The sequence below is a fragment of the Mesoplodon densirostris genome, chromosome 11, assembly GCF_025265405.1.
Source record: "Mesoplodon densirostris isolate mMesDen1 chromosome 11, mMesDen1 primary haplotype, whole genome shotgun sequence".
Lineage (NCBI taxonomy): Eukaryota > Metazoa > Chordata > Mammalia > Artiodactyla > Ziphiidae > Mesoplodon > Mesoplodon densirostris.
Window position 1 is genome coordinate 92,355,018 of NC_082671.1, and position 24,469 is coordinate 92,379,486.

The 24,469-nt window shown below is 34.3% G+C and overlaps 1 protein-coding gene across 5 annotated transcripts in view; it reads right to left on the bottom strand.

Moving 5' to 3' along the window:
• Nucleotides 1-24,469, bottom strand: part of TMTC3 (transmembrane O-mannosyltransferase targeting cadherins 3) — a 63,415-nt gene that overhangs the window by 27,630 nt on the left and 11,316 nt on the right. For 3 of the 5 annotated variants that reach the window (XM_060112839.1, XM_060112838.1, XM_060112840.1), the window contains 6 exons: nucleotides 21,362-21,578; nucleotides 18,460-18,678; nucleotides 16,823-16,922; nucleotides 11,737-11,852; nucleotides 11,103-11,275; nucleotides 4,847-5,099 (listed from right to left, as the gene is read on the bottom strand). In XM_060112839.1, the coding sequence (XP_059968822.1) occupies nucleotides 4,847-5,099; nucleotides 11,103-11,275; nucleotides 11,737-11,852; nucleotides 16,823-16,922; nucleotides 18,460-18,678; nucleotides 21,362-21,550 (1,050 nt within the window). In that variant the 5' untranslated portion in view covers nucleotides 21,551-21,578. Of the gene's footprint in view, nucleotides 1-4,846; nucleotides 5,100-11,102; nucleotides 11,276-11,736; nucleotides 11,853-16,822; nucleotides 16,923-18,459; nucleotides 18,679-21,361; nucleotides 21,579-23,055; nucleotides 23,120-24,469 lie in introns of those variants that run through there. The other 2 variants (XM_060112841.1, XM_060112842.1) reach the window with 2 other exon arrangements.

The window sequence follows — 24,469 nt, forward strand, 5'->3', positions numbered from 1 at the left end:
AAGACAGTAGACTACTTCTATACATTACTTCAGCGTTACTTTGCATAGTATTCTGATGGGTCACATACATTTAACGGAGACTTAGTATATGTATAAAAATAAACCTGGCCCCTTTAAATCAACAGTCTTTTATTCTATAAGAATTTCTAAAATCTAACCCTGTACACTGTGTTAGAAATAAACATCACAAAATGCTTAAGAGTTTTTGCCATTTTGAAAATGGGATGGCATATGGTTTCCAGATTACAAAGCCATTACAAAAGATAAGACACAAATAACTTATGGAAAGAAATAAGTTGGTTGTCATTAGGACATCTGTTTCTATGGACATCTGCTTCCATATTTCATTACCCTGATTTGTTTTATAGTACCTAATGGAATAAATAAGTTGTTCTTTCAACTTCAGAAGTTTGAGAGTCCTCTAACAGTTTGAGAGGAAGGAATGCCTTTTTTATACTTTATTAGTAAAAATCAATGTAGAAATGTAAATACAGTGAGAAGAATACTTTCTCCATGAATCACAAATTAATAACTTGTAATAATACAAAAGACTGAATCTGAAGAAAAGCACTACCATCGAATTGCTCAGTATCATATCAATTTATATGTCTGAAATTTTAGTGTTTTCTTTTTAATCAAAAAGGTAAAACATTAAGAGTGCATAATTCACTTTCCACTTCCCAGAAATGCTTGATTGATTTAAAACCAACCAGCTAGCTGTGAAACAGAGATTTGTTTCTAAGTATTTGTTTCTAAGATCCTTTTAAAAGAATATATTCCCTATTAATTCATGGATGCCCTAAGGCAATTTCACTGGAAAAAAATTAAGTGTTAAATTCAGCCAAAGATGCATCACAGACTGATGTGTAAGCTACACAAAAAAGAAAAACCATCTCTCAAAAAAATCTACTGGTTCTTGAACAAGAAATGTCTCAATGATTAACTTACTCAGAAGTTCTAATATAATCTCTATTAATGTATGCCAACCAAGTTTACTGTAACGAACATAATATCCTTCTTCCAGTGATGTAAAATCTCCTTAAAAAAAGGATGGGGGCTTCCCTAGTGGCGCAGTGGTTAAGAATCTGCCTGCCAATGCAGGGGACATGGGTTCGAGCCCTGGTCCGGGAAGATCCCTCATGCCGCGGAGCAACTAAGCCCGTGCACCACAACTACTGAGCCTGTGCTCTAGAGCCCGCAAGCCACAACTACTGAACCCACGTGCCACAACTACTGAAGCCCGCGCGCCTAGAGCCCATGCTCTGCAACGAGATGCCAGGACAATGAGAAACCCGCACACCACAACAAAGAGTAGCCCCTGCTCGCCGCCAATGAGAGAAAGCCCGCGCACAGCGAAGAAGACCCAACACAGCCAAAAATAAAAACAAATAAGTAAATAAATTTAAAAAAAAAAGGAAGGATGGTCATGGAATAAGCCAAGAGTTTGGAGGCAAATCTGTTTCACTTCTTGTTACATAAGGTAAACTATTCAAATCACCTAGTGACTTCATTTCATTATAAATAAATCGGGGATTAATAACTACTAATATTGTTGAGATACATATGACATCTTATTTAATAAGTGCTTAACATGGTATCTGGTACTTGAGATACTCCTTTGATCTATGTATCTTGTTCAGAGATCTTCAGAAAATTATCACCATTAAAAAACAGCATGTTTAGTTTTATACATATTTTCAGATTATTTTCCATTATAGGTTAGTATAAGATATTGAATATAGTTTCCTGCTGTTTATCTGTTTTATGTATAGTAGTTTGTATCTGTTAATCCTATACTCCTAATTTATCCCACCCTTCCCTCCCCTTTCCCTTTGGAAGCCATAAGTTTGTTTTCTATGAAATTAACACAATACTGTAAATCAACTATTTCAAATTAAAAAAAGTTTAAAAAAAGTATGCTTAGGACTATATTTAAAGCAGTTATACCTAAGGTCACAAGTGTTCCTTTTTTATACATGTAAAACATAATTAATGTAATTAATATAAATGTTTATTTCATTGGCAATATCCTATTTTTCATTCAGCTTGAACTACACGAATCATTATTTTATTTGCCAAATCTCTGTATTTACCCACTCCTCCTTTTTTTCCTTTCTTTTAGTAGAACCCCGGCTTTGGATGTATTCTACCACATATATGCTTCGCCTTTATTTATGTGAGCAGCAAAGCACTACTAGAAAGTCCCAAAGCAAAATAGATTAATATCATCATAAACTCATGATCAACTTCAAATTGATCCTTAAGACTGCTGAGGATTCCTAGGTTTCTTTGGTAGGCTCACTCCCACTCTCTTTGACTATTTTGAATCTTGACTACTTTTCTCAAAATTTTGACCCATGTCACTTTCAGCAGGTGACACTTCCAAATTTTCAGAGAAAACTAAAGCAATAAAACAAGAATTCCTTCAATTCTCCGCTACTAAACCTACGAACATCCACATTCATGTTCATTTCCATGCTTCCTGTAACCATAAGTGGTGTCTCCATCTATCTCAGGCCAAACCTGAGCTCTATACCTCTAATCTCACTATCAATCATCTCTTCTTTCATTTACTTAATCACTTTCTTATGAACTTCCTATGTTAAAAATGCTCTTGCCTCTCCAACCTTAAAAATCTTCTCTTTTGACAACACATCTTTAAGTTATCTTACCCAATTCATTATGCCCCTTAAGTATAAAACAAGTTCCCACACTCTTAGGAAAAGATTTTTGGAGCCATGGCAACAAATAATTGGTTGTAACCTCACTTAATCAACATTTCAACTCAATGAATATGTTTTTGTAAGCCAACCCATTAGTGATATCAACATTTCAACTCAATGAATATGTTTTTGTAAGCCAACCCGTTAGTGATATCTCTGTGTCAAAAAGAGACAGCCAACTGCATGCTCCAGTGAAAGTGATTCTACATGCCAACAAGCCAGTCTTCCCCCACCGTCAACCCACTCCAGCCTCTGAAGGTCCATCAATTCCAGATCTCTGTGCTTCCCCCAAGCCCTACAGAAGATCAGCAGTTTATTATACTTGAAGCCCTTGCCTGACTGGCTGTCTTTCCTAAGTTAGGAAATTCAAGCTTGTCTCATCCTTTGAAATATTCAAAGTTAAATCACCCCTACAGTTTACCTACACTAGCGATCTTCACTTCCTCACTTCCTAATCAAATCACTCCACAGAAATAAATTTCATTTAAGTAACTAATATACCTAAAAGAGGTCAAATCCAACTGATCTCACTTCTCTACTTGACAGCAGCTGTTAGTGGTAACCATTTTTTTTTTTTTTTTTTTTTTTGGCGGTACACGGGCCTCTCACTGTTGTGGCCTCTCCTGTTACGGAGCACAGGCTCTGGACGCACAGGCTCAGCGGCCATGGCTCGCGGGCCCAGCCGCTCCGCAGCATGTGGGATCCTCCCGGACCGGGGTACGAACCCGTGTCCCCTGCATCGGCAGGCAGACTCTCAACCACTGCGCCACCAGGGAAGCCCAACCATTCTATCTTTCTTGAAGCACTTTCCTACCTTTCTGTACATTTGGTGTACCTCCCATTTAGGTTCATTTTCCTTTATATGGTATGTAATGTGGAAGTTTTTCAAGACCTAGATATAGGATTCTTCTCTTTCATTCTATAAAGTCCCTTCAACTATTTATTGAGGGAAAATTAAGACCAAATACTCTAAGGCATGCATTATGTGTATGAATTAACTTCTGTACACCTAGAATGGTGCCAGCAAGTTACCATCTCTAAGAAAAATGACAAAATCTCAGTTGAGAAAGGCTGCTCTATAACCTCTCCATAGGCCTTCTTCTCCATATCCTCGTTTCAATTACTATCTCTACAGCAATTATCAAGTTTCTCTATGGTAATCAATCAAATTTTTACGTGTAGCTCAGTCTTTGCCACTGAACTCCAGGCACAAAGTGCTATTCGAAATCTCTATCATATTGTTTCATAGGTACCTCAAACTCAACAGGTCCAAAAATAATAGTAAATATGATCTTTTTTCAAATCCTATATTCTTTCAAATCTCTCTAGAATGCAAGTTCTCTAGAAATGGGGACCCTGTATTTCCTTTTATTATCATATACTCAGTGCCTAAAATGCTACCTGGTACATAGGCTGAAAATCAAAAATTTTTATTGAATGAATAAGTGAATCTAGTGGCTGCAGCCAGAAATAATATATTTGCAAAGTATTAAAACCACGTTTTGGCATATAGTAAATGCTCAAGAAAAGTTAAAGATTATTATTTTCTTCCATAATTTAAAGTAAGAGGCAACAGAATTATTATGAGTAAGATGTGAGGGCAGAGTTAAGAAAATTACAAAGAAACAGATCTCAGATAAAGAAGAAAAGACTTTACTCAGAGTTCTCTGAACACAGTAAGAAATACCTCAGGGAGTAATGAAAGTCTTGCTAATGAAAAATAAAGAGCTATGTATTTCTAGTTGATTATCTTACCTGATACTCTTCTCTGTGCCAAGAAAACAAAGAAGTATACAATATGACTCATTTCTTTAAAGAGTGTATAATCTAGTTGGGTAAAGGTAAGAAATATATTTAAAAAATGATGCTAAAAAGAATGCTTCTTGATTTCAGAGTTCCCATCAAATTATGGAAATTCATAATCACTCTGTGTTTCATATGCTGAATGTGCAGCATTAGTCAAATTCTGATATATAATTCTAGAATAAGCTAAATTAAGTTCATAAATTAGGATGACATGAACAAAGAAAGACAGTTGTTCCTTAAAGATGCTTTTGATGAATTAAAGGCACTCTTAATAAACTGAATATAATATCACCTAAAAATTTAAGAAACTTTCTTACCATTAAAACAGTCTTGGAAGAATTACCAGGGTATCTGAGACCGAATACTCCCAAAGCCCCCAAAAAGCAAAAAAAAATAAATGTGGCAAGATTTCGAATATCTAGAAATGACTCTATAAGTGGTATTGTTCCCATGGTCCAATCGCAGCAGAGCTCTGAAGGATTTAACAAAAGCCAAGCATTCACAGGAAGGAGGTAGTTAAAAGTTAGCTGCCTTGTAGGAGTTGGGCTTACAGCAGCTGGGTTATCAAACCTGTATAAATAATGAAAAAAAAAGTTATTTAAACTAAAACATTTTTTAAACACAAAGTTAATATATAACAGATATAAATAAAGTACTGAACAATAATAATAAAAGCAATATTCTACATGTAATCTTGTTAAACCGAAGACAAATATTTTTTATGGATATTTCAGACTCTTGCCAGAGTTCAAACTGTCTAACCTTTATGAAATGCCTAGTTGAGAGCAGTGATATTTATGAATAACTGTTTGGAGGGCAAGCAGGTTATCTATTTTTAGTTTATTATTATGATTCAGACATGCATTCTATAATGTTATGACATTCTGCAGAAGTGCTTTCATTAAATTATGACCTTCTGATTACAAGTCATAAGAAAAGTTTTATAAGATTCATTGTTGCATGTGTTTATGAATGCTTCTGAGAACACTAGCCAATGCTTTCCTACATGAGACGTTTCTTTCACCACTAAATGCTAATAAAACTTATGCTTCCTAGAAAGAATTACTATGTTTTTCTTTTGGCAGGAACAGACAAAACTATATTACCTATGGGCTTTTCCTCTTTACTTAGACTTCTAGAAAGCTAAAAACCAAATTCCCAGTACAGAGGAGTAACTGTACAGCCCTATGTAACATTTTATTTGTGTTCTACTTAATATAAGCTTATATCCTAGTTTAAGTAGGCCATGATACATTAAATGTACATTTCATTAATTTAGTCTATTTTCTGCAAATTAAGTCAAATCATTTTTTTAAAAAGTACATTTAAATGAATCATTTCAAATTTTTATTTCTTTAGGCTATGTTCTAAATTGTATTGGCTATATTAACATATAGTCCTTTAAAAACCCAATTTCTCATTTTAAAATGAATAAGCCAATGAAAAATCAATGAATAATATTTTCTAAACTTTCATGTTTGAATATACACATATATGAAAAATACTAAGTCTTGGAAGTCAGGACTTGAATTCTCAAAATAACCAACAGAACTGAATACAAAGCTTTTCCCTTGTAATCCACTTTCAGAGTTCATTTAAAAATATTAACAGTTTATCTAGGATAGGTGATTTAATAATTGAACTTCAGTCAAAGAGTACATGTCAAAGCAAGTCAAATCATATTACAATCAACCTCACAGGGTAATAGAATAAAATTTATATAACACACACAAATACATACACATGTATTAAATGAGCTGTTTAGTTTAGCATGGCTAGACTCAGAAGTAGAAATTCTGGAAGTTAAAAAGTAATTATTTTTTAAAGAAAAAAAATGCTGTTAAGAAGGATAATTATTACACAATGGAATAGAACTCAGCCATAAAAAACAATGAAATAATGCCATTTGCAGCAACATGGATAGACCTTGAGATTATCATACTTAGTGAAGTCAGGCAGAGAAAGACAAGTATCACATGGTATCACTTATATGTGGAATCTAAAATAATGATACAAATGAACTTATTTATAAAACAGAAACAGACTCACAGGCATAGGAAACAAATTTATGGTTACCAAAGGGGAAAAGGTGGGAAAGGGATAAATTAGGAGCCTGGGTTTAACAGATACACACTACTATATATATTGATAAAACAGATAAACAAGGTCCTACTGTATAGCATAGGGAACTATATTCAATATCTTGTATTAACCTATAATGGAAAAAAATCTAAAAAAGAATATATATATATATATATATATTTATGTAAAACTGAATTACTTTGCTATACACCAGAAACTAACACACTGTAAATCAACTATACCTCAATTAAAAAATAAAAATAAAAGAGAGAAAGAAAAAAAGGATAATTATGTGAAAAATCACAAATAATATGTTGGGCATAAAAGAAATTATCTGAATAAAATTTATTCTAACCAGGGCCAGAAATGAACTATCATGGATAGCAACATGAACAATATTTTGGGCTTTTGTTTAAAAAAAAGTTTTTGCATGTAATGTCAGTCACTTAAAACTGAATAGGGAACTAGTCTAAGTTTCCTCTTAAACTTTAGATAAGGTGAAATGGAATAATGCTAATCTTAGAGCAGGGAAAAAACGATATGAAGACTGTTAAAATTCAGTAAAACTTTTGCTTCTAGCCTTAAACAACTAAAAAATACACAATATATATAAAACTTCTTTTTTTTTTTTTTCTTTGCGGTACGCGGGGCTCTCATTGTTGTGGCCTCTCCCATTGCGGAGCACAGGCTTCGGACGCGCAGGCTCAGTGGCCATGGCTCACGGGCCCAGCTGCTCTGCGGCATGTGGGATCTTCCCGGACCAGGGCACGAACCTGTGTCCCCTGCATCAGCAGGCGGACTCTCAACCACTGCGCCACCAGGGAAGCCCTAAAACTTCTTTTAATATACTGAGTATCAGGCAAAGAAGGACAATGCCTGATAGGAAAAAAAAAAACAAACGAGGGGAGCCCTACCTGGAGAGATTAGTACCTCGACAGAGTTTTTAGTCTGTGCAGCAAGAGAGAACCTGAGTGGAATCCACTTGGATCCCTGAGTTCAGAAGATAGAGCTGGGAGCCCTAGAAGTCCAGGGGGTTACAATTAGTGGGCAGAATACCAGAGAGAAGAAAGCTGCTGAGAGAGAACTCAGATCTGTAGAGGATCTCTCTCCAGTTTCCAGTACTAATGAAAACTGATCAGCACACATATGTGGGGAAATACCTAGGGACAGTGTAGTGGGTTGATTCATGTCTCCTGAAAGTTCATGTCTAGCAAAAACCTCAGAACGTGACTTTATTTGGAAGTAGGGTCTTTGCCAATGTAATTACAGTTAAGGTGAGGTCATACTGGATAAGGGTGGGCCCACTATTCAATGACTGAGGTCCTTATACAAAGAAGAGAAAATACAGAGAAACAAACATGGAAGAAGGCCAGTTAAAGATGGAGCAGATTACAGTGATGCAGCAACATGCCAAGGAATGTCAATACCAGAAGCTAGGAAAGAGGCATAGAACAGATTCTTTCCCAGGGCCTTCAGAAGGAACCAACTATGCCTGACACCTTGATTTTGGACTCTGGCCTCCAGCACTGTGAGAGAATAAATTCCTGCTGCTTTAAGCCACTCTGTTTCTGGTAATTTGTTAAAGCATGTCTAAGAAAACTAATACAGTTAGGAAAATACCTTCTGAAAGGATCAGATAAACATTCACAAATATCAAATACAACTGGGAACAGTTCCTCAGCAGTCAGAGTGGAAATCCTCATAATTCAAAGTCTATCGGTGGCATGGTCAGAAGGGTCTTGTGTCAGCAAGGAAGCAACATTAGCCCTATCCCAAACGCTACTGTGGTCTCCCAAAACAAAGCTTAAAAGCAAGACTTGAAGATGAAACATTTTTCAAATAACTTACATGCATCCCAGAACAATGGTCTACAATATAGGAATACATTGTAAAGTTCACATATGGCACCTATTTAAAAAACTACCAGGCATGTGAAGAAGTAGAAAAATACAATCCATGAGGAGAAAAACTATTCAATCTAAATTGACCAACAAATGACACAAATGATAAAATTAGTAGATAAAGACATTAAAGTACTAGAACATGTAGAAACATGGAATACACAAAAAAGGCCCCAAAAGAACTCAAACAGAGATGAAAACAATGTCTGAGATGAAAAATAACTAGAAAAAATTAAGGGCAGATTAGACTATGCAGAAAAATGGTTAGTAAACTTGAAGATACAACAAAAGAAACTATCCAAAATGAAAATGGGGAAAATAGCTTTGGAGGGAAGGGGAATAAACAGAGCATCAGTATGACTTCAAGAAGCCTAAAATACATGTAATTGGAGTCCTAGAAGAAGAGTGGAGAGCAAAGTAAAAAATATTTCAAGAAGTAATTTCCAAAATTTATATAAAGTAAGACCTACAGATTCTAAAAAGCTCAATTAACCTAAGCACAAGAAACAAGAAGATAAAAGAAACATTAACTGAAAGTTTGTACCTTTTGTCCACCTTCACCCAAACTTCCAGTTATAAGATAAATAAGTCCTGGGGATGTAATGTACAGCATGACGACTATAGCTAACAAGACTGTATTGTATATTTGAAAGCTGCTAAGAAAGTAGATCTCAGAAGTTCTCATTAAAAGGAAAAAAAATTTTTGTAATTATGTGTGATGATGGATGTTAACTAAACTTATTATGGTAATCATTTGTCTGTGTGTGTGTGTGTGTGTGTATAAAACCATTATATTGTACACCTAAAATTAATACAATGCTATATGTCAATTATGTTTCAATTAAAAATATATATAAGAAGAGAAACAATGATAAAGAGAAACTATTAAAAGCAGGCACAGAAAAAAAAAAGATACTACATGCAGAAGCATAAAGATAAGGATAAGATTTCCCATTTAAAATAACACAAGCCAGAGAATACTGAGCAACATTTTTATATTAGTGAATGAAAAACAGTCAATGTAGAATTCTACACTCAGGGGAAATATTTTTCAAAAATGAAGGAAAAATAAAGATTTTTTAATATACAAAAGCTTAAAGAATTCATCACCAGCAGTCCTACATGTCAAGAAATGTCAAAGGGGGGCCTCCCTGGTGGCGCAGTGGTTGAGAGTCCGCCTGCCGATGCAGGGGATACGGGTTCGTGCCCCGGTCTGGGAGGATCCCATATGCCGCGGAGCGGCTGGGCCCGTGAGCCATGGCCTCTGGGCCTGCGCATCCGGAAACGGGAGAGGCCACAACAGTGAGAGGCCCGCATACCGCAAAAAGAAAAAAAAAAAAAAAACGAAATGTCAAAGGAAGTCCTTCAGTCACAAGGAAAAATGGTGCCAGATGAAAATCTTGATCTAACAAAGAAATGAAGAACACTAGAAATGGTAACTCTATGGGGTAACATAAAAGAATTTTTAAATTTAAATCTCTTCCAAAGATAATTGTTGAAAGCAAAAGTTAACAATGTATTGTCAGATTTACAATGTATATTCGATAAAAATGTATGCAAATAGCACAAAGGCTAAGTTCTTATTTATAATAAGTTTATATATTTATATAAAAACTTACTTATTGTATATATAATATTTGTACTATATATGCTGACATTTATACTATATATACTTGCAATTATAATATGCCTTTCAGATAAACTGTGATAAGCAAAGGACACAAACAAAAAACCCTAAAGCAATCACTAAAAATACACAGCAAAGATATACAGCTAATAAGCCAACAAGGAGCTAAGAACGGAGTATTACAATATACTCAATTCAAAAGAAGAGAGAGAGAAAAAAAGGGAACAAAGAACAGACAAGACAGAGAGAAAACAATTAGCAAGATGGGAGATTTACAACAAACTATCAACAGTTGAACCCCCTCATTTAAAAGACAGATTATCTGACCAAACAAAAAAGACCCAACTATATGCAGCCTACAAGAAATCCACTTTAAATAATAAAGATATAGATTTGAAAAGTAAAAGATAAACCATGTAACACTAACAAAAGACAGCTGGAGTGGTTACATTAATATAAGGCAAAATGAATGTCTTATAAGACTACTACTGGAGATGAAGCTCATTTAATAATGATAAAGGGATCAATACATCAAGAGGACATCACAATCCTAAACACTGATACACTTTATAATAGAGCTTTAAAGAACATGAAGCAAAAACTGATAGAACTGCAAGGCAAAATAGACAAATCTACAGCTACAGTCAGTGATTTCAACATTCTTCTCTCAATAATTAATATAACAAGTAGACAAAACTCATTAAGGATATAGAAGACTTAACCAATTTTGGGGGGGTCATTATCTTGACTGTGATGTTTTCATGAGTGTACACATATGTCAAAACCTATTAATTTGTACATTTTATATATATGCAGGTTTTAAAAAAGTATTAATTATACCTCAATAAAGCTGTTAAAAAACCTCAATGTAAATCAAAGACTTTCTGGAACATTTACAATCACTTAAAATGCAAAGTTAAAAAAAAAAAGATGGAAGAAAACAAAAGAACCAGAATATCATACCTGGTGAATACTGGAAGTTGGGATTGAATAACCTGGACTCTAATCACAACAAGTAATAGTGTACTGAACATCAAAACAATGAGTTTTATTAGTGTCTGCAGCATAGAAAATGGAATACTACCCTTTCCGCGAAGAAACTGTCCAGCAGTAGTACATAATAGTGGCAAAGTATACTAGAAAAGGAAAAAAATGTTTAAGTAACAAATAGCACCTTACTGTAGTTTTTCAACAATTATCATACTTTCTAAATGCAAGATTAAATAAAAATTGACCAAAATTATAATACCAACATGGAGCAAATGGTGGAGCTGATAATGAATAAAACTGAGCCCAATAATCTTATCCAATAATTAATTATACTGTACAGTATTACTGTGTGCTTTCCCAAGTTGCTTAATGGTTTCATTATTGAAACTTAAAAAGCTGTTCTTAAAAAACTGAAGGTATAATATAAAATGTTAGGTAATTTTCAGTGGGTAAGAAGGCAAAACATGCTTGTTTCTTGCAAATTTTTAGTAATCATAATTGGTAAACAGACCAATTTATATAATAACACATTTAGAAAATAAGTTTATTATAATCTGATTCAAATAGAATAAAAGATAGCAACAAGGAAATTTAGATTTCTCCTTACCCCCTGGGCAATAAATACTTCATACACACAGCAAATTCCCACAACTGTTATTCCCTGCTCTTTACACAGTGTTGCAACAGCCACTAAAAACACTGTCAATGCGATAGGAGTCCACACTGCAATTTAAGAACAGGAAAATATAAAAACACACAAAACAATTTTATAATATCATAAAAGGATATTTTAAGTTAGACAACTATTAGACATTACTGAAAAACTTTACTTGTGATTCTATATTCACATTTCTTATTTTCCACTGACATACTTTATATTTTAAAACATATTTAAATGCTGTAATTTTTGCTTTATATATTAAAAAAATCAAGATATATAATTTGAACTAAAAAATTTTTGTGGACAAGAAAATTATCTAACCAAATGCTAACATTTAAAAACAAAGGTAGAGTGGCCAATCTGGAGAAGAGAAACTTACAGGGTTGAGTGTGGTAATTAATGAACTATCAATTTGAAATGAAGATAAATACCTGAAATTATCATAGAGGTACCTATATACTTTATTATATCTATGAGTAATTAAAAAACACTTGAAAGTGAAAACTACTGGGCAAACTACAGTACCATTCTTACTAAAAAAAGACTATAAAAACTAAAACATGTTAGCAATAAGCATTTAAATAAATACTATTCTTTAAAAAATTTGTAACAGAACATTCACAAGTTCTGTTTAAATGGAAAACCTACTTCATCAATTTTAAGTAAATGTCTATTACTCAGTGGTAATTTGATTAAAGAACCATGAATTGTGAGAGTAAATCTGGATCTATTACTAACTTGCTTTGTGATTCTGGGCAACTTTTCTGAGCTTTAGTTTTCTTATTGGAAAATATGATTTCTAATTCTTTTCCAGTTTAAGAATATATGGTACTTTGATTGTGTGACCTCAGTTTTAATTAAGGACATTAATCAAAGTAAATGCAAATAACTGACTTAAATCCAGGTATAAATAAGAAGAGAATTCATGAATCTAATACATTTTTCTTTTGTCACTGGGCTTCATATAGAAACATCTGTTTTTGAAATCATTTGCAATTTTAAAATACTCTATAGACTAATTACCGAAAGGAAAATCAACTAAAAAAAAAAAAAGAGAACACTACTGGAAATACTAAGTATTGATATAATAGTATTCCTTCCTCAAAAAAGTATCTCATATTCTAGTTAGGCCTAAACCATCAATATTAATGTAACAGATTATATCAAGGGTTGAACTATCCTGCTAAAGTCACCAAGAAATTCACAGAGCAAAGAACTTAGTAGATGATTATTTACAAAACAAGTTGAACCTAAGTTGGACCTTCAAGGATATGCAGGACATGAAAGAACTGGGAAAGGGGTATGTATGAATAAAGGAATAGAGGAGGGAATACGCTTGGCAAATGAATGATACAGATGATACAGAATGGTACGCCTGAATGGGTATGCATAGATTAAAAACTAGTGGGAAACAATGGCTTGAAAATAGGTATATTAAACAGTTTATATAACCAGTTTAGCATATTTCATTGCATTTCAATCACCTTATGGGATGAGGGCAGGTGCAATCGTACTCATTTTTAAGATGAGGAAAGAATTTTGGAGGTTTAAAAAGAGTCATGCACAATAAGGAGACCATGACTTTAACTTGGTTCTTCTGATACTAAATTCAGAGCTTCTCACTAATTTGTATTTTCACTCCAAGGAAGAGAAATCAAACAGCTGCCTTCCAAGATGCTGGATTCAATCTAAGCAACTAATAGTTGTAATAAAGGCAAACGTTTTGCTGAAACCAGTCACTTCAGTTCTTTGGTGACTAAATTAATTTATGAACATATACACTTTGATTTTTATAATCAGGTCTCTGTGGCTAAAGTTACCGTGTGATTTTGTCCAGAACAAGTACCTCTGCTAAATAAGTTGACACTGAAAAAAAAATACATGTGTAAGTGTAGAATCAATTTCAATCATCAAAATCTATTCCAATTTCAAAATATAGGTTTCCAAGCTGACTTTACATGTGTAAAGATACACACCTTCAGTAATCATGTATTTAAATAGTTATTTTAAGCATTTACTGCATTTGTAGGGGAGAGAGATAACAATAAATAAATATGTTTTGTCAAATGGTGACCTAACTATTATAGAGAAAAACAGAAAGTGAAGGGAAATAAAACAGAGGGGGGAAGATGAGTGGTGCTACTGATGACATTTGAGCAGAAACCTAAAGTAATGAAAAATCAAGTGCAAAGGGCCTAAGATGAATGATGCTTGTGAAAAGCGTACGGTACATGAATAACCCAGAATTTAAAGTGATTAAATAATTACAAATTGAAAATCTTTGCATAGGACAAATACCTTAGATAGAATGGAGAATACAAAGATGATGACAAAACTGTCTGTGGTCTCAGGAGTGAAATAATGTAATGTGGCGTATCATAGGGGAAAAGAGGACAGAGAGAGGTCCCGAGCAAGTTTCAGTATGTTTTCAATTAGAATTTAAAATATATTACATTCATTCACCTAATCATTTCCTCAACAAATATATACTGAACACTCACTGTATACCAGGAACCATTCTAGGAAATGGAGATAAGAAAGTGAGGGAAAGTTACCTACTCTAATGAAGGTTATATCCTATTGTAAGAGAACAATAAATGGGTTAAAAAAATTATGTATTTTTAGATTAAAAATGAGTCTTATGAGAAATGTAGGTTAAAGGGATAGAAAGCAACATGATTTGGTTTTTGTTTGGGTCAAGTGGTAAACTAGCATGACCTGTTGACCTATTAGCCCCTTTCCCCCAAATCAAGCCTAGAAAGATTAAGTGAGAGGAAAATATGGCTTCTAAGATATTAAAAACAAAAAAAGAGAGAAATTCCTGGGCATTGAAAGTTATCTTAAACATGTATGTTTGCATGGGTGTTTCGAGGGACTACATCTAAAGCAGAGAGTGAGAAAAAAATTTTTAAACTTTTTTCCTAGCCAATCCTGACTGCCCTGGGTAAATCATTATTTGTGCCTTTACTGTAGAAATCTGCAGCTACTGTAGGTTGTGGGTGTTCCAGGGATTAAATGAGAATACTTCAGAAGCCCTGCTGGGATAAGGCGTAAGATTTTTTTTAAAGGTACAAAATGACCAACCACTCTTTAGCAGTCTCTTCCACCCACAGACCTTCCATCTAAATGCAGGGGGGTGGTAGACTGGCCTGTTCTCAATGCTGATTCTCTTTAAGGGACTAGAGCAGGTGGTTGGTAGAACGGTAACAATAGTGATCAACAGTGGCCCTGGGGAACCTGGAGATCTCCACCCTGGATTTTAATGAGTCACCAGATGGACAGAGTGGCGCTGGTCTTTCTCTTTATTATACACAGTGGTTGATAACTTTCAGAGAACATGTGGCCTGAGCTCACAAGCCAAAATAAGTAGATACCTGAAGGGTACCACAGTTATAAAAGAGAGAGCACAAACATAACAACAACATACATGACTAATTAAGAACTAATTGAAAAGATTAAGAATTTAAAATAAGTAATTCTAAAGGAAATAAGGAAAGATACTGGAGTTATAAAGAATAAGAAATCATTAAAAAGGACCAAGTAAAATTATTAAGGATCAAAAATATAATAAAATGAAAGGATATTTTAGTTAGAATGAAGAACTTCTCTATGAGGGAGACAGTTGAGCTGAGGCCTGATGATGTAAAGAATATAAATGAGACAACTATGTGAAGAACTAAAGGAAGAAAATTCAAGAAAGATGGTACAGCAAGTATAAAGGCCAGTGCTTCACCTGTTTAAGAGTAGCAAGAAGGTCTGCTTGGCTATAGTGAAGTGACTAGGGCAAAACTGCAGGAGACATGTTTAGAGAGATAGGCAGGAGCCTGATCATGGTCTTGAAGTTCACAGTATTTTCTAAGTTTATTATTCATGTTTTGCTTAGGATGGTATTTAAAGACGGTATTAGTTTGCAATTCTATATTAGCTACTGAACTACCTCTCACTGCATTACAGGCAACAGGGAAAATAGGGACACTGCTTCCTATGAGCCAGGTACTGCTTTAAATCCCTTAACATGCTTAACTCAACTAATCCTTCTCAACAGGTAGGGACTATTATTATCTACATTTTATAAAGAAACTAAAGCACAGAGAGGTTATGTAATCTGACCAACATAGTAAATGGAGCTACTAAATGGTGGACCTGAAATGTGAAACCAGACTCCAGAGTCCATGCTTTGAACCACTATGTTATACTGAACTCAAAACCATTTTAAGAAGGCATTGTGCATAGCAGCAAAAGGGAAACCTACTCATATTACAAATCTAAGAAGCTGTTTAGCTAAATTGCTTATCTCTTGAAACTCTGTTTTCATACATACAAAATTAAGCTCCTTATCATCAGTGCCTTGGGTTTATAGTGAGAAAATTCTCAAAGAACACAGAAAAAAACTCAGCATTAAATTTTAAGATTAACCAAGTACAGGTTAAGGTCATGATGCACTTCACATTTTGTGCCCTTTCATGCCCATTGGGGCCACACTCTTAAAAAATCATTTTTATTGCCTGGAATTTGTTTTCTGACATCATTAGGGCTAATGGGTTAATGTATACAAAGCATTTTCCAGGGTAGGCTACATGGAGGGGACTCATTAAATAGCTGAACTATGATCAACACATAATAAAAGTTATACTTTAACAGGCTTTTAACTTTGCCTAAACAATACAATTCATAGCCTTCACATGTGTTACTTATAGAAAGACAACTGAAGTATTGGTACTTTAATCATTTACAGGTAACAGCAAATGGAACTAAGAATGATCCTAAAACTCTTATATTCTAGGGAAATTTTTAAAAATTAGATCAAATAGAAACTGTTAGTCCTGATAAAATATAAACTACAAACAGTAATTTTTAATATTGACAATGTCACATACTTTTCTTATGTCCACAGATGCTAAAGTACAATAGCATGATATATAAAGATAAATACCAAAAACGGCGTATGTTTTATAAGAACCACTTGAAGTAAACAGAAATTACTTGATCGAGTTTTATAGCTAAAGTAAAAAGTTAAATGTTAGACATTTACCTATGGAATTATCTGGTCCTTTTGATTTGGTATATGACAAAAATGCAGCTAGAAAAAAGATAGATGACAGAAGTTCTGCTCTTCCTACAACACCTGTTACCTAGAAAGGGAAGGAGAGGGGTTCATATTAATAAATAGCACCTTGCAAATTTAACTATAATACAATTGCAACAGCAGTTTAATTAGAAATTAAACTGCCATAACTTTTCAAGTGCACATTTCTGTTTTTTAAGCATTCTTTGAGTGCCCTCATGTGGTGAATTTGTATGTCTTCCATAAAAGTAAATTTATCAGTGACTGTAACAGTTCTTTTATTATTCTGAAGTAATTATAGACTCAGAGGAAGTCGCAAAAATAGTATAGAGAAGTCCTGTTTACCCTTTACCCAGCTTCCTCTAATGGTAACATCTTACACAATTATAGTACACTATCTAGATGTAGTTCTTACATGTTTTCTTAAAATACAAGTGTTCTTAAAATACAAAAATATAATAAACTCAATACATTATAGCTCACAAATAAGCCTGCAAACTAAAACTTTAAAAGACAATAAACTTTAAAACATCCTTTTTTTTTTTTTTTTGCGGTACGCGGGCCTCTCACTGTTGTGGCCTCTTCCGTTGCGGAGCACAGGCTCCAGACGCACAGGCCCAGCGGCCATGGCTCACGGACCCAGCCGCTCCGCGGCATGTGGGATCTTCCCAGACCGGGGCACGAACCCGCGTCCCCTGCATCAGCAGGCGGACTCACAACCACTGCGCCACCAGGGAAGCCCTAAAACATCCTTTTAAATTCAAAAAATTTAAATATAAAGCCCCCAAATCCCTTTAAAGTATTCTGAACTCACTATAAAACTTAAAACAACCTATTATTTTTGTAGATGTATAGAAAAATGTTCAGCTAGACACCAAAAGTTTCAAGATATTGGGAGAGACACACAACTACCCTCCAACACACACACACACACACACACACACACACACAACCAGCAGAGTTTAAGAATACAAACTCTTGTTTAAAATTGAAAGCTTGTAACAAAGCAACTGAAAGAGTTCTCTTTGCTCTGCTGAGAGGCAATTCTGGAGTCTCAATATTACCAAGAAAAATACAGTTATAGTTTGTGAATGTGCTGGTGATGAGCATATTGGCAATAGTAGAGACAGCTCACAATTTTTAAACACATGGCAATAGACAATAAGAAATTACTGAGCATCATTTGTTAGGATATCTGTCCATGTTTGCATGTATTTTGATAAATTTTCATCCCTTACATAAATTTCTCTTATTATTTTCTGACCTTTGAAACAAAAAAATGCCAAGTTGACAAATATTTAAAATCTTTATTCATAAAAAAATTAGCAAAGAAAACTACTGTATTTATTTATATTTTACATCGCTAAAGTTGAGTGATTACATCTTACGTTCTTGAATAAATGTTTGTTTCAAAATTTGTTTCAAAAAATTTTATATAGTAGGAAAGTTAGACTCTACACTAGTAAGTTAAGATACTGTACCAATAGGAGTCTTCAAATACTTGGATTAAAGTCATGGTTAATTTTTTTTTCCTTAAAAAATATATACCATTATAGACATGTATAGGAATAATGCAAAAAACATCAATTTATAGTTTTACTTACTGCTTCTGTGTGTATTGGGTGCACTGCAAAAAGTAAAGAAGCAATCACACTACTCCGGTTATCCAGAAAGAGTTTGCAGACTTTAAGAAATATCACACTAACCACAGCATGAAAAATCATATTTAGGAGATGATATGACATAGGTTTCAGTTCACTAAACAAATAATTTAAGCGAAATGTCAATACTGTTAAAGGACGGTAAGACTTGTGGCTTCTCTCCTAAAAGGAAAAAAGAATCATCGATCATTGATTATTAAAGTATCTCGGTCCTTCTGGGTACATAAACTAATCACTGCTTTTACTACATTTGGCTGAGAAATAACAGTAAAATAATGAAATGCCCCAAGAATAATACAAACATAAAAGATAGCTCTATGTGGGTTTTTTTGTGTGTGTGTTTTCCTATTTCCTTTGTACAAAAACAAGGCAATTTCATCTCTGATATATAGTAGTCAAAGAATTAACAGTAAAAGAAGACCTAAATACTAATTCCTCTTCAATACACAGATTTTAAAAAGTAGGACAATAGTGATATTAATCAAGTTGTAGCACAGGATTTCTCTCCAAAGCCTGCTACCCAAACTATTACCAATACAAGCATTCATGTAACTGCTGGTTAGATCTTCAAAAGAAAACGTAAGAACAGAATGCTTACCCAGTGCAGTTTAAACAATGATGACTCAAAAAGGTACTGCCTAGTTGTCTTTTGAAAAAACACCTCCATAATGTATAAACCTGAATATATTAAACCAAACATACTACACAGAGAGTAATACAAGAGCAAAAACTTTCTTAGAGAATAGATACCTTTGTTATTGCAGACTCTATTGGCAATAAATCAAATTCTATGTGAGGTACTGAATTTCTTTATAAACTAAAAGTTACATTTAACAAGAAATATTTTTACTTTAAGAGAAAATCAAACCAGATTTAAGAATAAAACACACACACACACACACACACACACAAAAGAATAAAACACACAAGTTAAAAAGATATAAAATATTATCCTATTTATTTTTTGTAATTTTTTTTTTAAGATGTTGGGGGTAGGAGTTAATTAATTTATTTATTTTTGCTCTGTTGGGTCTTCGTTTCTGTGCGAGGGCTTTCTCTAGTTGTGGCAAGCGGGGGCCGCTCTTCATCGTGGTGTGCGGGCCTCTCATTATCGCGGCCTCTCTTGTTGCGGAGCACAGGCTCCAGACGTGCAGGCTCAGTAGTTGTGGCTCACAGGCCTAGTTGCTCCGCGGCATGTGGGATCCTCCCAGACCAGGGCTCGAACCCGTGTCCCCTGCATTAGCAGGCAGATTCTCAACCACTGCACCACCAGGGAAGCCCAATTTTTTGTAATTTTTTATAAAGGCATCCACACTCACCTTCTTTGCTCTCCTACCTCTTAGCATATTTTGCTGTAACTCTGGTATATAGCTATAGACTTAAGCCTGTTCATCCCCAATAGGGAACATTAGGAAGCACAAGAAACAAACCTTTCCCATTTTGAAATTAAAAGCATTTTAATATCTGTGTCTGTATTGACTATACACAACATGAGTGCTATCTACCTAGAATGCATTTTCCTGCTTGGCTAATTCCTGTACATCCTTCGAATTTCACCTCAAGCATACAAAATTGTTTTTTAAAGGCAGTGTATTGAACTGAAATGGCTTGTAACAGAAAGCAGAAAAATGTTGTAGAAACCTTTTGGTTTCAAACCTTTCAGGTCAAAATCTAATGACATGATTAAAATCAAAATAGATATTAGCATAAATTGGGGGAATGGACACATATTTCTAAGAGTCTCTGGGGATAAAGGGTATGGGTAGAGGGGAATAAATTATCTAGAAAATAATATATGTTATAATAGTACCATATTTTCCCCTTGTTATCAAAACACTTATTTCTTCTAAAGGCTAGAATTTGATGAGAATAGGAAAGGTTGCAGGAAAATAAATAAGCTGCTTATTTAATAAGAAAAAAATACTTGTTTGTGACGAGAGGAATGAAAGATTCCATACCCCTCCTTGAGAAGCTTCTAGATTTGGAGAATGCGGAAAGGGGTCAAGAATGACAAATGACAAAAAGTGGTATATGTTATGTTTCAACAACTATGTGCTATGTACTACAGACAGATTAATTAATTAATCCTCAAGGTATTAATTCTTTTATAGATCAGGAAAATGCCTCAGTCACCTAAAAGTTGTGTTCCCACCTATTTCACACAGCTTTTACATGACAGAACTAAAATTAGAATCTAATCTATATGATCCCAAGCTAACAAAGATTTAGTCCCAAACAGTTTAACACTGACCTTCAAAATAAAGTTACTGGCAAAGTAAAAATATCTCCATAAACATGAACTAAACTTTTGGGTTCTCAATATAAAATCAAATTAAGTATTAGGTAGGAGATATGGCACAAATTAAAATTTTTAATAAATCATTTTTTTCTGCAGAAAAATAGGCAATATGTATACTTAGCATTTTTACCCTTAAAGTCTAATCTATTTATATTGAAGTTACATATATTTTTAAATGGTTAAATACCACAAGCAGTCATCTCTTCTGCCTGACTCATAAGAGAGAAAAAAGAGAAATAAAGTTAGTTAGATTTGTGTTACGCCTACTGTTCTAACACATTTGGTTTTTACACACATATATTATTTTTAAAGAGATTAAGCCAAGGTACACAACCAAGGAAAGAATTAAGTACTATAAAAAATATGATCACATTTTCAACTTCCTATCTAATTTATTACAAACATGTTATGTCTTGTATAAAATTTTTGAGGAAAAAAATCCATAATTACTATGATGATGGCAATGCAATGTTGATAAAAAATCAGGAGTACTAAACTACCAGAATAATTTAAAATCTGAGATACATATAAGTAATATATACTTACTTCAGACATAGGGGTTCCCCAGAAATCATTCTGAAATAAAGTTTTTAAAGGTGTAGATGGATGCAGGTCTTTATTATCCAGTATTGCTGACACATCATCAAAAACAAAACCACAAAAGAGGCTGTTCCAATAGCAAGCAGCAACTACGCCTATTATTAAGGTTACTTCTTTGAGGTTAATAACAGCCATCTTTTCCACAAGCACTTGTGGACAAAATCTGGGGGGAAAATCACGAAGATAAAATGAAATAAGCAACATTTTTTTCTCTAATAAGTACAGTTTTAATAGAAGAATAAGCAAAATAAAGATAGAATGCTAATTCTCACAGAGAATTAATTCTTTAAAGCTCAGTTCAAATTCCATCCACTTAAGGAGTACTAGCTGACCACCTCTCCATATTCCTAACCTAAGACAGAATTAATTGCTCTTTCATATGTGTTTTCATACCTCTAATACAGCCTTTTATCACATCACTCAATCTTTAAACCTATCTCTTTAGCTAACTAGATAGTGAACTCCTTATCAACTGTCACAGGTCAGGTCACCTGGGAAACAAATACATGTAAGATATGTATAAAAAAAAACAAATACATATAAGATATCTAAAAAAAGCCCTGGCATGATGTGCTCCAGCAGTATCTAAAGGAATCCTTGTGGGAAAACAAATACATACTTAAAAAGACACTGATCATGGGTTTTCTGAAATGTAGATAAAGCTGTTTAAGTACCATATGACTATAAAGATCAACTATTACCTAAATCAGGAGTCCAAACTTGTAGCCTGAAGCCCTATTCAGCTTGATCAAAAGCCTTTTAAAAATATCTGTCTTCCACACCTTTATGCTAACTGTATACTAGCCAGTTTAACTACTGTTATCTTATCTTTTACTCCAATTGAGTTATTTGATGGACTTAGGTTATCTGCTTGGCCCCTGGGGCATAGGAGTAGTTTATGAAACAGATATAAACTATGGTTTTTCTCCTTCCCATTGCAACAAAAGCTTTTACTCTAGAGACTGGTCTTCATACATGACAATTCATAACTAAGTCATTGTTTTAGAAAAGATTCAGTGAGGGAATGTTTATAGAGTAAAAAGAACTATATGAACTGGAGGATTCTGGAGAATCAACCCTACTATAAAAATAAGGTTTGAAGGTATACTCTAAAAAAACAAGCTGATGAGATACTTTTCTAGCTTGAGTAGTGTCATTAGCATCACTTTAGTGTTATCACTTGTGGAGGGAAGAATAATGGTCCCCCAAATATGTAAATCATCTGAACCTGTGAATATATTACCTTACAGAGCAAAAGAAACTTTACAGGTATGATTTTGAGATAAGGAAATTATCCTAGATTTTCTTGGGTGGGTCAATTCAATGATAAGAGACCTCACAAGTGAATGAGGGAGGCAGGAGACTTGCAAAAGCAGAGGTCAGAGTGATATGATGGCTGGCTGTGGGCCACAAGCCAAGGATTGACAGCAGCCTCTAGAAGCTGGAAAAAACAAAGAAACACATTCTTCACTAGAGCTTCTAAAAGGACCACAGCCCTACTGACGTCTCAATTTTAGTCTAGTGAGATCCATTTTGGACTTCTGACTTCCAGAACTATAAAATAATAAATTTGTTATTTTAAGCTACTACATTTGTGCTAATTTGTTATAGGAGCAATAGGAAATTAATATATCACTCACAGAGCCAGAAGATCTGGAACAAGAGATATATCTGCAGGAATTCTTGTCAGATCAGAGAAGAATAAGGTAGAGACCTTAAATCAGATATGAGCTGTATAAGAATGTATGTATACATAAACACCTATGGAAAGGTACTGAAGTTTCTTTAGAATGAGACAGAAAAATTTCAGAATACATTAGACTTTTAAAAGAAATGTTAAACTGAAACTGACAAATCAGAAAGGAAATTAGCTGTACCTTTTGAAGAAGTCTAGTTTTCAATTAACAGAAGAATTACCTAAGAGTTTATCTTGAATCCAGAAGAAATTTAGCATCTCTAAATAGTATGGTCTTGTACACATTATTATCAAAAAAAAGTCGATAGTGTGTGTTTAAAGACTGGAGAGATGCGGCTCAACTCCTTCTCAACCACAGTAAAATGACAGTCAATACTTTTAAAAAAAGGAAGGCTATAAATTCACAAGGATAAAGACAATTGGAGAGGAGACCACAGCACATTTTGGAAGCTGGAAAAGTAAAATGTTTAATAAGTGACTCAATAGAGATCAAGAAAGTGAATCCTTACCTGAAGGGGGAAAAGCTGAAAAGTCTTCTGCACTCCTGCCAGCATCATCTCAAAAACTAATGCCAAGGATCTCAGGAAGTAGGGCTAGGAATAGATGGACTTCCAAGGTGGGGCAGTGGCTAAGAATCCGTCTGCCAATGCAGGGGACATGGGTTTGATCCCTGTTCTGGGAAGATCCCACATGCCACAGAGCAGCTAAGCCCGTGTGCCACAACTACTGAGTCCTTGTGCTGCAATTACTGAAGCCTGCGTACCTAGAGCCCATGCTCCAAAAGAGAAGCCACCGCAATGAGAAGCCCATGCACTGCAATGAAGAGTAGCCCTCAATACTCTTCTTAGTATAGTTTTAGACCCTCCAGCTATCTTCTACCAGTTGAAAACAGAATCTTATAAAATTTTACAACACTGGAAACAAAGAGAGGGTACTAAAAGCTTCCAGAAAGAAATAATGCAGGTTCCATACCAAAGGTTACGAATTCAAATAAATCACTTTTTTTTTTACCAACAACGCTAGAAGCTGGGGGTGGGGTGGGGGTGGGGGTGAAATTCAGAAAACAAAAAGGGAATAATGCTTCAAATTTCTGATGGATAATAATTTCTACCTTATAATTCTATATTAATAAACCCAAATTTGCCAAGTAGAAAGTAGAATAAAAATACTTTAAAACATTCAAGGTCTCAAAAATGTACCTCTAATGATTTTCTTCTCAGGAAACTAATAGGAGATACCCCAATAACATAAGGAAGTATACTAAGAAACAAAAAGATAGGGAAATCAGGAGATAAGGGATGCAACACAGAACTATAGCCATGCAAGCAGGTCTACTACCCAGGTAACAATGAGATAGG